General features: G+C 35.2%; 1 protein-coding gene across 1 annotated transcript in view; it reads right to left on the bottom strand.

Annotated features, from left to right (window-relative positions):
- Positions 1-12,609, bottom strand: part of TRIP11 (thyroid hormone receptor interactor 11) — a 30,682-nt gene that overhangs the window by 15,519 nt on the left and 2,554 nt on the right. Inside the window, exons 2-10 of the mRNA XM_054067317.1 lie at positions 12,349-12,425; positions 11,169-11,279; positions 9,776-10,051; positions 8,880-8,948; positions 7,997-8,162; positions 6,764-7,129; positions 6,039-6,079; positions 4,840-5,046; positions 928-3,951 (exon numbers count right to left, since the gene is read on the bottom strand). Coding sequence (XP_053923292.1) covers positions 928-3,951; positions 4,840-5,046; positions 6,039-6,079; positions 6,764-7,129; positions 7,997-8,162; positions 8,880-8,948; positions 9,776-10,051; positions 11,169-11,279; positions 12,349-12,425 — 4,337 coding nt within the window. The remainder of the gene's footprint in view (positions 1-927; positions 3,952-4,839; positions 5,047-6,038; positions 6,080-6,763; positions 7,130-7,996; positions 8,163-8,879; positions 8,949-9,775; positions 10,052-11,168; positions 11,280-12,348; positions 12,426-12,609) is intronic.

Raw genomic sequence — 12,609 nt, forward strand, 5'->3', positions numbered from 1 at the left:
ATGTGGGCCTGGGCAGTGCAGAGGATAGAACGAAAGAAAGAAAATTCATCTGTTTGGAATTAATTATCAGAAAAGACTGCCCGCTGGGACATATACACTGCCTTCAAAGCAAACAAAAAAAAATCTACATCCGGGAGTTCTCCCGTCAAGTGTTTGTCCAAACTACAGAAAGATTTCTGCGCTGTATTTAACGCTTGTTTCTCGAAGAGGATATTCACACATTACTTTGTTAACTCCAGCAGCAGCAGCTCATACAACACCCTTTTGATCTGTCTGTCAATGATGCCACATAATTCTTTGCTCTTTTAAAAATGATTCTTCATCAAATTATATCACTGCAACTTTTCTCTGAAAATATGCTATCAATTTTTCTCAAAAAAATCTGTCTAATTGTAGAGAAGAAACTATTACTGTAGCTTATGCAATCTTTTTTTTTTTCTTTTTTTTTTTTTTTTGCAGTGGAGTTTCTCCAGCCATAAAAGCAAGATACATAAATCCATTCATCTCACTGGAATGTTGCAAAGCAATCACATTGGAATGACAAACACTAGAGGAAAGCAAACTGGAAAACTAGTCCTGTTGGACAACTTTGCAGTGGCCTGAGCACCACAGAGTAAAAATAATACAGGGCACTTAATGAACAACAGAGCCAAAGCAAAATATTAAGCAACTATTCAGAAATGGACAACTCCCAGAGAAATGAAAAAATGTAATTTGTGACTGCCCAATTAACAGGTAATGTTAAAAGACAGCAGGTCAGTGTTTTAAAACTTTTTAACTTCACTGGGGGAGGAATTTTACTGTAGTGTAATGCAGTAAGGTGTCACAAACAGATTTCAGGCAATGCATCTGATGGCTACATATACAAAAAAAACCATCGTCATGTGACTGATTTTAAAACAGATCCATAAATTCGAATGCACATACCTGTTCTTTTTCTTTCAACAACTTCTCAAAAGCAAGAGCTTTTTCTTTCATTGAGTGAGACTCAAACTCTTTCTCTTTCAACATCATTGAAAATTGCATATTGGTCTCCTGAAGTGCTCGGAATTCTGTTTCTTTTTCCCTACACCCTGCAACTATATTTTCATTTTCTTCTTTCAGTCTTTGAATATCCATTTCTAAAATTAAATTTCTTTCTTTAAGATTAGTCACAGCTTGTTTCAAAACCTCATTTTCATTTTCTTTGTTACTAAGATTTTCACTCACAGAAAGTAACTGATCGCTTTTTGATTTAATTAAAATGTCTTTTTCCCTAAGTAATTTCTGTAAAATATCATGCTTTTCTTTGATCTGCCTCAACTCTGACTCGGTTCCTTCTTGATTCTTCCTTTCAATTTCTGATGCTGTGGCCACAGAGTCAGATAACCGTTGATTGTTTTCCTGAAGGGTCCGAATAGTTGAATCACTTTCTTGTAACTTTTTTTTCAGTTGTTCCAACTCCTTTTGAAGGATTTTGGACTCATCACTAAGTATTTCGGGAGCATTGTATTGAATGCCTGAAAGCTGTGAAACAGGGGAAGCCGTTGCCAGAGATGGTGTTACTAAATCAAGTTTACTCAGGAGAAGATCTTTGGTGTTATGAAGCTGTCCTATGCTGTGTTGAACTTGTGCTAATTCCTGACTGAAACTTTCCAGCTTTTTCTCATTCTGTTCGTAACTCTGAATCAAGCCATTATAATCTACCTGCAACTTTGAATTACTATCGCTTTCAACTGAAATTTGTGCTTGAAGCTTTTGTAACTCTTCTTGGAGGTGAGCTGACTCATGCTGCATGTTCTGAACCGTGGTTATTACTTGTTGCTTCCACTCTTCCATCTTCTTTACTTGCTGTTTTAGTTTATCACGTTCTTGTAGAAGTTCCTCAAACTGGTTACTGTTAACACCTCCTGACCCATTATCGGTCCCTGTACTGGATGTCTGCAAGACAGTCAATAAGGTCTGGCATTTTTGACTTAGAGCATCTATTTCAATATCTTTTTCTCGAATGATACGGGACAAATTCTGAATAGTTTCTCTAGACATGTCCTGACTGCTGTTTTCAGATCTATTAGATAACTTTTGATTCTCCTCTTGCAACCTTACCAAAGCTGCTTCTTTAGCAGCAACCATATCCATGATGTTACGATACTCTGTTTTTAACTGACTGTTTTCTCTTGTCTTTTCACTTAGAACTGCTAATACTTGCTCTCTTTCTATAACATAAGCCTGCAGCTGCTGCTGAAGACAGAGAACATCCTGCCTATAGGAAGTTGAGGAAACTCTAGCATTGAGTGCTTGTATTTCTAAATCTTTCTCTTGAATGATCCGGGTAAGTTTGCCAACTTCATCCTTAGATAACTGATCAATTTGCTGACTTAGAGAAACATTCTTTTCATTTAGAAGCTTAATCTCCATCTCTCTTTCTTTGATACCTTTTACTAGTCTTTTAATTTCAGCTTTAGATAAGTCATGTTTTTCATTTCCATTCTCTCTATTTAGACCCTGAACCTTGGTTTCCTGAAAAAGATCAGATGAATCGGTCTGAATAATCTGTCTCTCTTCGTGCAACTGAGTTTTGATTTGTTCAATTGTTTTCTGCAAATTTTTTATTTCCTCATCTTTCTCTAAAGACAGTCTTTCATGTGTAACATTCATTTGCTCACACTGAAATCTAGACTCATCTATCTCTTTTCTTTGCTCCTGCAAAGACTGCTGAAGTTGCACTGTTGTTTGATTCTGATCTTTTATTGTTTTTTTGAGAACTTCTATTTCTTCTTCAAGATTATTCTTTATCACTTTTAACTGTGTTACCTCACTTTCAAGTTCAATAATAATATCTAGAGTTTTAGGCTCAACCACAGGTGTAGATCTACTTTGCTGATCCTTAAGGCGTTCAATTTCTTCTTTCAAATGATTATTTTCTTCCTTCATGACTGCAAGACTTCTGTCTTTCTCCTCCAAGTTCTGTTTTAAGACATCCTGCCTTTTTGAAACCTTCATATGTTCTTCAAGCTCCTGCTTCACCTGTAAGGCTTGATTTTTAAATTTTTCAATAAATACCTCTTTTTCTTTTATGAGTTCTGTCAACTGCTTTTGTCCTCCTAAGCTGTTAGTCAACATCTCTTTAGTTTCTTGATGGTCAATTTCCATCTGCTCAACACTCCTTTTCAGTTCATCAATCTTAAAGTCTTTCTCTTGGTTAAGTTTAACAAGGCGCTCATGTTCAAGCTGCAAGGCAGTGGTATCCATACTACGTGCATTTGATAATTCCTCAATAGTTTGCTCATACTTATACGCTTGTTCCAACAGCCTCTTTTCTGTCTGGTTTAATTCACTCTCTAACTGCCTTTTTTCCATTTTCAAAGCCTCCACAACAGTGTCTTTTTCCAAGTAAACTTTATTTTTCTCAGAAATGACATCACTTAACTCCTGTTTTAGTTCTTCGATGGCAGCTATTAGTTTTCCATTCTCTGTTCTGAGATCAGACAGAGATTTCTCCAACTGTTCATTTATTTGTTTGTTTTGTGAAATGTCATTCTGCAATTCTGCAATTTCTACTTCTCTTTCTTCCAGAATCAGATCTTGACAAGAGTACTTAGATTCATGATTATTTTTTTCTGTTAACCTGCTCGAGGAAAGTTCCTCCTCTTTTTCTTTTAGTCTCTGTTGCAATTCTCTGATTTCTTTTTTATGATGCAAATTAAAGTCCTGGGCTTTCCTTAATTGTTCCTGAATATCTTTAATATTCTCTTGAAGCTGCTGCTTACTTATATGCAAATCATTAAGTGCATATGAACACTGGCTTAGTTTTTCTTTCTGAATATCCAACTCCTTAATAGCTTCCATCTTCTCAATTTCCAGTTCTGATACTTTCTTTCTTTCAACATCTATGTCAAATTTCAGCTGTTTGATCAGGCCATCGGTTTCAGTGTGTTGTTTTGACAACTGCTCTTTCAGTGTAATCATATGCTGAAATGAACACAAACAAGAAGTCATTGAGAGGAGAACCAGCCAAACTACGCATGCATTTCATTCATTTTCATTCTCCAAACAATAAAAAAAATTGAGAGGAAACAAAAACGTTTCCTATTTGCCAACACAGGTTGGCAGTTAGGAACAACTAGTCAATGCTAAATTAATTAAAACTAAATATCGAATAGATTACATCCACTAAAAACAAGAACATCACCTTCCCCCAAATAACTTAACTACATAAAAATCAAGGAACAAAAAGAGAACTACCTAAGAAAAAGAGGTGCCAGAATTTGTCAGGGCAGTTGGAATGGGTACGCAGCAATTTGCCTTGCAACTATATGTTTAAAGGTCAAGTATATCAGAACAGTGACAAAGACATCACTCCATTTCGATTACATAGAATTGGTGACCATCTTACTCCACAAATGCTGCTTTTATAAAGAGCTTGTAGTAAAGTAACATAATTATACAACATAATTAAAAATAATGAAAGGAAAAGGAAAAAAAATTTTAAAAAATCGTTCACATTACGCACACTGTCATAAGACAGAGGTCAAAATATTAGCAGGATAAAAACCATCAAAAGTCTCCCAAGGAAAAAAAAAATCAGTATTTAATTGGACTTTGAAAAGTGACATCCCTTATAGATAACTGACATGCCATATCATTTCTTTGTCCATGACAGGTGTGTTTCTTGCACTTCAGAATTTTGCACTGAAACAACAGATATAGACAAAAACTGGTACCAACATTCTTTTTAAGCCTCAGAGCATAACTTATATTTCCCTGCTATGTTACGAGATCAATTTAAAAGATAAACATACACACACCAATCTAAACACTTAATTCAGTGGTTTAATAATTAGTTGTAATATTTATTACCTGAGTAGCTTCTTGATTCTGCTTGTCTAATTCTTCCAACTCTGCTATTAATGTTTCTCTTTCAGCAATACTTTCATTTAATTCATGTTCTTTCATTTCCAAATCATGTCTTAACTGACTTAATTCTGAATTCTGATCTTCGGTACACACAGGAGGAACATTCTCATTTTTATGCTGCGCACTTGTCAGCTCCTTCTCAAGTCTCCCCTGAAGTTAAAAAAAATCCTAAATATTAGACTTCATGTCACTGAAATTTAGAAACTGTTTAGATTAGAAATGGTTTCTTTCTTCCCCTCAGCATACAAAGCAAAGCATGCATTTAAATGGTAGAATCTCTAAGCCTACATGGATATTATCCCGGTTAAAAATTGGGATATATTCAGATACATTGTGAAATATTTGTCTCTAGTACTCATACATACACATTAACTTTCTCATCACTAAGTTCAGGAGCACAATTTACACCTATGCACAAAAAACCATGGTCTGCCAAGCTGAGTTATATCTGCCTCTGAGGTACAGACCCACAGCCGGGATAAACTATTATAGCTTGAAGAGATACCCTAAACACGCAACATGCTGCCTGTTGAGACAGGAATTGTGGGCACCTAAATAACGACCTCATGAAAAATGCCATGGGAACTCTTGAATGCATGCAAAACACAGAAGACCCTACTTAAAAAATACTACTGGACACAAAGTAACCTAAGCAAATTCTCTCAGTCCTGAGTTTGTAAAGTACTACATCAACTTTGCCAAAAACTAAAGGTGTGTTCCAGAGAAAGTCTATGTTCTACTGCTTAACTTCATCAGTAAGATGAAATGTATCAAAACCAAAATGTGACAAAGCAAACAAGGTAAAAATGACAAATTTTAGAGAATATACTATTAATACTATAAATGTAATACTATAAATGTAGCCTAAGAAGCAATGGAATAGCTGGAACTCCACTAGTTTTCTCTAGCAGAGTATATTGTGGAGTGTCACAAGTCAAAATGTATCATTTCTACCAATTGCACACGTAATTACAGAATTAATGACAATTATTTCCTTTATTACAAGCTTATTTACGTAGAAGTACGTATGAAAGCTCAAAAAAAAACATATAGTGCCAGAATGTGTTTTCCATCAGTTGCTATCATTATGAACTTTTTTTGTTGGCTTAATACAGAAATTGCTTTACTTTTCCCTGCTTTACCTGATTTAAACTTGAAAGTCTTGCTATTTTGTTTTCTGCTTCTATAAAAGAAAACAAAAAAATGCATAATTTTACTACTTTCCGAACAACAACAATGAAAAAAAATTAATTCTCCCACCTTGCCCCAACAGAACTAGGCTGCACACAACAGAATAGTTTCACAGCATTTTGTGATAGTAAGTGCTGTAAAAGGCTCAAATACACTATCAATCACCACCACTAAGTACAGCATTGTTTTTACAACTATGTCCACATCAGGGTGACTTTGATACTGCAGTGTCAGTTCTGCAATATTAAAACACTTTCTGCATACAGATATACTCTTGAACAGGTATGTTTCAGTGTTTCTTTCAGAAGATATTAGCAACAGAATGTCTTTACAGAGAAAAAGCGTATTTTTAGAATTTCAACAAATTTTTATTGAGGCTTACTCACTTTTAAAGAAAGATAAACCTACCAAACAGTTGTAAGACATGATTACTTACCTAATCAGAAACCTCTACGTTAATCACATTAGCCCTAATTATGCCACATTTTCTGCTTAGCCTTACCTCAATGAACAACTCTTTCCTAAGGCAGCAACCTTCAAAATGTATGTATTTTCACATTCAGTTCCAAATTCTTAAAATAAATTTTGAGCATTAGAAGTAAAAACTTGAGAAGATATACCAAGAATAAAAAAAAAAATCTCATAAAAAATATTTTAAAAATCATCATCTTTGTACCTAACAGTGCTTGCTGTAATCTGACAACATCTTCTGGTAGTGATGTCTTTGACTGGAGATTCTTCTCCTTTTCTTTCAGGAGAGGATCTTGCTCTGCAACAGAACTTTGAAGCATACTAAACTCAGATTTAAGTTTTTCATATTCTTGTGTCACCAGCATTTTTTCCACCTTGGCCAACTCTTGCTCTTTCAGAAGAGTTTTATTTTCTTCTTTGGCAGAAGACAATTTCAAATTTAATTTTCTTATTTCATCTTCCAGGTCCTTTACCACCTGCAACTCTTCTACTTTTTCTCCTTCTAGACTCTGAGCATTTTTTTTCTGTTCACTAATTTTAGAGTCATTCATGGCATCAGCGTTCACACCACCTAAAAATTAAAAAATATTGTTTGCAGTATTAACCAAAGCCAGTGCTGGAGATCTTTTCTTAAAAAGTCACTTCTGCCAGACCTTCTCCTGACAAGAGGGAAATAGTCTAAAACTAAAGACATTATCATTAACAGAAAACTTACAGAAACAAAATTAACATTTGAAGCAATGCTATACACATTCCTGGTTTGATAAGCAGCTTTTCAGATACTTACACATCCCTGGCTCTAAGTAATTTTAAAAGGTAAGTACACAAGACAGACATTGTTCACAGATAAAATATACTTGACCTCCATCTCTCTTGAAAGGGAGATGACAATCTAATCTATCAGGATTTGGAATCCCTCAATTTTCTGAGAATAATTTATCAAACCACATCTAATTCAGCCTGATGCCAAATCCTTGTTTCCAGTTTAATTAATAACAATTCAAAGGTTTGCTAAATGGCTGACATAGAGAACAATTTGCTACAAATTAGTGCACTGTTTCCTAAAATATGCACAAAGTTTTTCACCTGAGGATGAACTTTGCACATCTTGTCCACATCCCTATTCAGTGTAAGCTAAAAAAACAGAAGTGTAGCATTCAGAGCATAAGAATTGGTATGTATAGAAAACAACCCTCTAGACTGATATACATAAGAAGATGAAATACTACCGTTCTCTGAAATGCTATCATTTCAGTGTTCAAGCCAACTACAGTGAATATGATAGTAGGACACGTGTCTTAAATATGAAGCTGAACTAAAGCTCAAGATCAAATTCCTAAACATCACATTTGATATCCATTACACTGTCACATACGTGTTTGACGCTTTAACCAAAATTCACTGTGCATTACATAAAAAAGCATGTGGTAATAAAGACCTTGCTGTAACTGATTCTCAAGTTCTTCAATTCGCTCTTCATATTCACTCAGCTCTTCTCGGTGTCGACGACTTATGTCTACTAGCTTTTGCCTGTGTGCATCCTGCAATACTGAAAGTTCATGTTGATGTTCATCTATTTCTCGACTTAAATTCTGTTTGAGCTCCTAAAAATACAATCAGAGAAATAGAATGGTAAAGTACAGTACAGAAGCCTAAGAAAGAAAAAATACAGAAAAAAGAAAACAAAAATTACCCTACTAAAACTAAAGGAATTATTAAATGATTTCTCACAGGAGAGGTCAAGTTTCTTGGCTTCTATTGATCTCTTTTTTAAACATGTTAAAAGACATTCCTTCTAAAACATACATTTACACAAACATTGCGCTCTATACAACAGCAAATATTAAACCAACGTAGAGAGATCATAACTCTATTACAGGAAGCGCAAACACATGTTTCCAGTAACTTTCAGGGATAGCATGCAAACCCATGCTTTGCATCTTCCATGAAAAAAGGTAAGATATTTCTGAGAAGGAAGAACAAATTGTTTTGTGTACCTACAATTCAGTCTAATAAGTCATCAACAGCTTCTGAAGGTGATTTGACCTCATGAATACTAATGACATTCTTTTAAGCTTACATACTATATTCATCACAATCATACAAATGCCCTTTCTCAGAATAACTGGCTGTTTTTAAATACAGCACAACAGCATTCCAGTCAGCAGTACAATTACAGGTCCACATGCATTTTTAGTAGAAAATATCCAAGAGCTCATGCTGTGAATATTTTCAGTACATTCACAAGTCAGGTGACCACATGCAAAACCATCAGGAATATAGCATAAGAAAAGACTAGTCTGTCAAAGTTGTCATCTTACCTTAACTACATTTTGCAGTTTGCATATTTCGCTTTGCTCAGCATCATTTGTCCCTTGCACTTTAGAAGACTGAGAAAAGAAAAATCACATATCCCTATGAAAACTGTGATAAAACCGTGTATTTTTCAAGTAAGCACTTCCTCAATTAAAGAATAATCAAAAGTAGAAAACATCAAAGCTAACATAAAACAGAATTCGAATCTACAGTGATTTTGATCAAAAAAAGACAAAGATGTTTTAAGGGAAACATACGAGTTTTCCATGGATTTTTATTATTACATGCAAGTGTATAAATGGGGGGTGTTATTGCATCTAATAAGGCAAGGTTGCTTAATTTAAATTCAATATTTCCAGATGTGAAAAGTATACCTCTGAAATCAGGTTTGAAAATGATGACTCATATCAAAAAACAACTTGAAAGATCATATTATTTCTTATCTCAGCAGACTATGAATTACAATTGACATATAAAGGACTGTGAAAAGAGTAAGTAAAACCAGTAGGCAAGTATCCAACTATCACTTTGAACAGCACTGCACTGTCAATAAACAACCAATATCACAGTCAAGTAGAAGTATTTTTTTGAAAGGCTGCATAAAAATGAAACCCTGATTAGTATTCTAGGTGAATGTTTATGAAACCTTTTTCATAAATTGATGAGTCGTACATAAAAGCATCATGAAAAAGCACTTGGAATTTAGTCACTGAATGTGTTCCTAGTCATGTGACAGCAGGAAAATGACTATAAGATCATTAGGTTTCAGCTTTTCCATCAAATCATGCTGCTTCTAGAAACAGTACAGCATAAACTTTGAAGATCCACTCCAAAACCACTAAATGCAATGAAAACACTAATCTAGGGAGCGGAGAGGGTAAGATAGAGGGAAACTACTCACCAGTGCAATCTGCTTCCAGTGGTCAACCTCAGATTCAAGTCTAGAAACTTCATTGGACAATCTGTTTATTTCTTGTTGTGACCAGATTACATCTCCAAAATCCATGACATCTCCTTCAAAACCCGAGGAATGCCTGACCACTGGAACATAGGAAGCTGATGTAGTGGCTGGTGGCAAAACACCAGCTCCCAACCGTGCTGACTGAGCAGCCGTCTGTACTTTCTGCAGTTGTTCCTGCAGCGCATTCTGTCTAGCTTTTAGATGGCTGATTTCCACCTGAATATACAGAATACAATGCATACTTTCAATCAGAACATCAAAATACACTCTATCCCTTGTAGCCTTACCAAATGTGAGCCAACCACCCAGCGCAAATTACTGATCACTTTCACTAAAAAGAAAACAAGCCCAAACACTCTTTTATGGGAGACAAACAGTCTTAGTTGATGTTTTACAAAGTATCTCACACAAGGACCCATATTAAAAGTGTTAACAGTTTCCAGGTAAGTAAAACTTAAGCCGAATTTTTCAGCAGCCAAGATACCCAAGCGCTACAGCAAGGTTCAGGATAACTGCTTAAGCAATTTAGATATTTAAAGTGGTACTCAGATATGAAAATTAAGCAATATAAATAACTGGAAGAGCACCACATATTACATTTCATTTCTTCTACGTTTAACAACTCGATGTATTGAAAATTAACTTACAATAAACTGAAATTACCTGCGTGTAATTTTCTCATAACAACTCTGCTACTGCATTTAAAAAGTAGAATTCTGTACATAGTGAAATTCTGTTTCCTCTACTTCCCACATGCACTTACAAATAAAGCAGAAATAAAACTCCTTTTGTGTAATTCCAGGAATACTGGCAACTTTCTTCATTTGAAAGGCTACGAAATCTCATTTAACACGACAGGTTATAAAGCTGATGTTTTCATCACAAATGGACACTTCTCAAATTACAAAAAGCTAGTTCTGTTCTCTTTACTTGTATATGTTAAGATAAATAATTATGATATCCACAGACAATATAACTACTTCAAATGAGAATTTGCCCTTGTTGCCCTCCTTAATGATAACTGAACCAGAAGTACAAAGCAGTTTAACTGTCCCTTCTCACAGTGATTCCAGGAACAACAGAAATTCTGATCTATCCATTACATTCCCAGAGAGTTTACACTTGTCTCAACTGTCTCCTGGAAGTCCTGCTTATATTGTATGATTCAATTAAATATATGTCTTAGTCTCTCAGTGTCTACGTTAAACTGAGAGACTGTAACTGTTACCAATACTTCCACTGAAACAACACAGGTACCATGACAGAGAGATAAACAGCATAATGCATACGTTCATGGGACATACTTACTCAAATATTTTACTCTGTATCCTACCTCTTTCTGTTGAAGCTGATTTCGGTACTCTATAGATAACTGCTTTATTTGAAGCTCCGCTGCTTCATGCTTTTCTTCTAAATCACTGCAAAGCTTTTTCAGTCTCTCGTTCTAGGAAAAATAATACACGAATGTTGGTAAATGCAGAACAGTCACAAAGTGCAAGTCTGCTGAACAGTGAAGAAAAATGGAATTGCACACATTTCTCATGTTATTTCACTCAAAACACACAGTAACTTCTGTCATTGGGCCCAAAATCATATTCATATCCAAGCTTTTGATTTTTATGAGGCATGGACTCTAGCCCACTTTCTGAAAAAGGTTTGTGGTGACCAGAGGTAAACGCCAAGAAGAAAAAGTTCAGGGCTGAATTATATCTTGGCATGATCCAGAGGTGGAATTTAAGAACAGCCACAGAGCCCAAATCAGAGCTAATATCCATATAGCCAAATATTCTCCCTCAGCCACTGGACAAAAGCAGTCTAGAGGAGGAGAAGCAGGACAGTTACTTCCCCAAAACACTATCTTTACTTCTCAATACTCTTGAGGCCTGAAGACATACATGGAAGTTGTTGGTTTACAACCATAAATAAAGTCACAACACCAACAAGTCCTTTGTAAAAGTACAAAGTTACTTTCCACAAGGGCATCTGGGATTTGTTATTTGTTTTGTAAGAGCACAAGTATCTCCAACTATGTCAAAATGACCAGAGAACTGTATCAGGGAACTTGCACATTATACCTCAAAGCCTGCTGTAAAAGACATGCTGTCCAGAATAACTGGGCATTCTAGATCTGTGTTTATTTGCGGTCATATTTGAAATCCTATGAACTTTTAAGTTTTCATAAATTGTAGCTGCTAAAAAGATTTTTGTATTTGCAAGCTTTTCAGAGCCAAGTCTATTGCTGCAGTCCAAGCCCTCATGACAGGTAGGAACAGTGACAGGATGCAGCATTTAAAAAGACAAAAAAACTAACACCACACGCATATTCCCATAAACAAACGTGCCCCTCTAAGTGTGGCAGCAGTTTGTCATCAAAAAAGAGCCACATTTTAACACCGTCACCCTTGTTTCTAGATTTAGCCAGGGACAAGCAATTTCAGTGCAATATTTCATCTTTACAAGAAATAAATGTTATTGATCGCTTTTAATTACAGTGGTATTCAGAAATGTCTTACTTCCAGCTTTAGTGCTGCATTAATACTTTCTGTTTCTCTGAGTCTAGAATTGGACACATGGAGTTCTGTTGCTGCATCTGAAAGACAGTGAAAATTTTCATTTGTATTAAATTACTTATAATCTGTTAGGTAAAAATCAGTTAAGTTGATGATTATAAATAAGTATCTTACTTCAGAGTGCTTCAATGTTCATTCCTAGATAAATGTCAAGAGTTGCTTTTATCAGGACACCATCAGAATTGCTTTTTCAGATCAGAGTGT

This window comes from Cuculus canorus, chromosome 5 (genome assembly GCF_017976375.1).
Source record: "Cuculus canorus isolate bCucCan1 chromosome 5, bCucCan1.pri, whole genome shotgun sequence".
Taxonomy (NCBI): domain Eukaryota; kingdom Metazoa; phylum Chordata; class Aves; order Cuculiformes; family Cuculidae; genus Cuculus; species Cuculus canorus.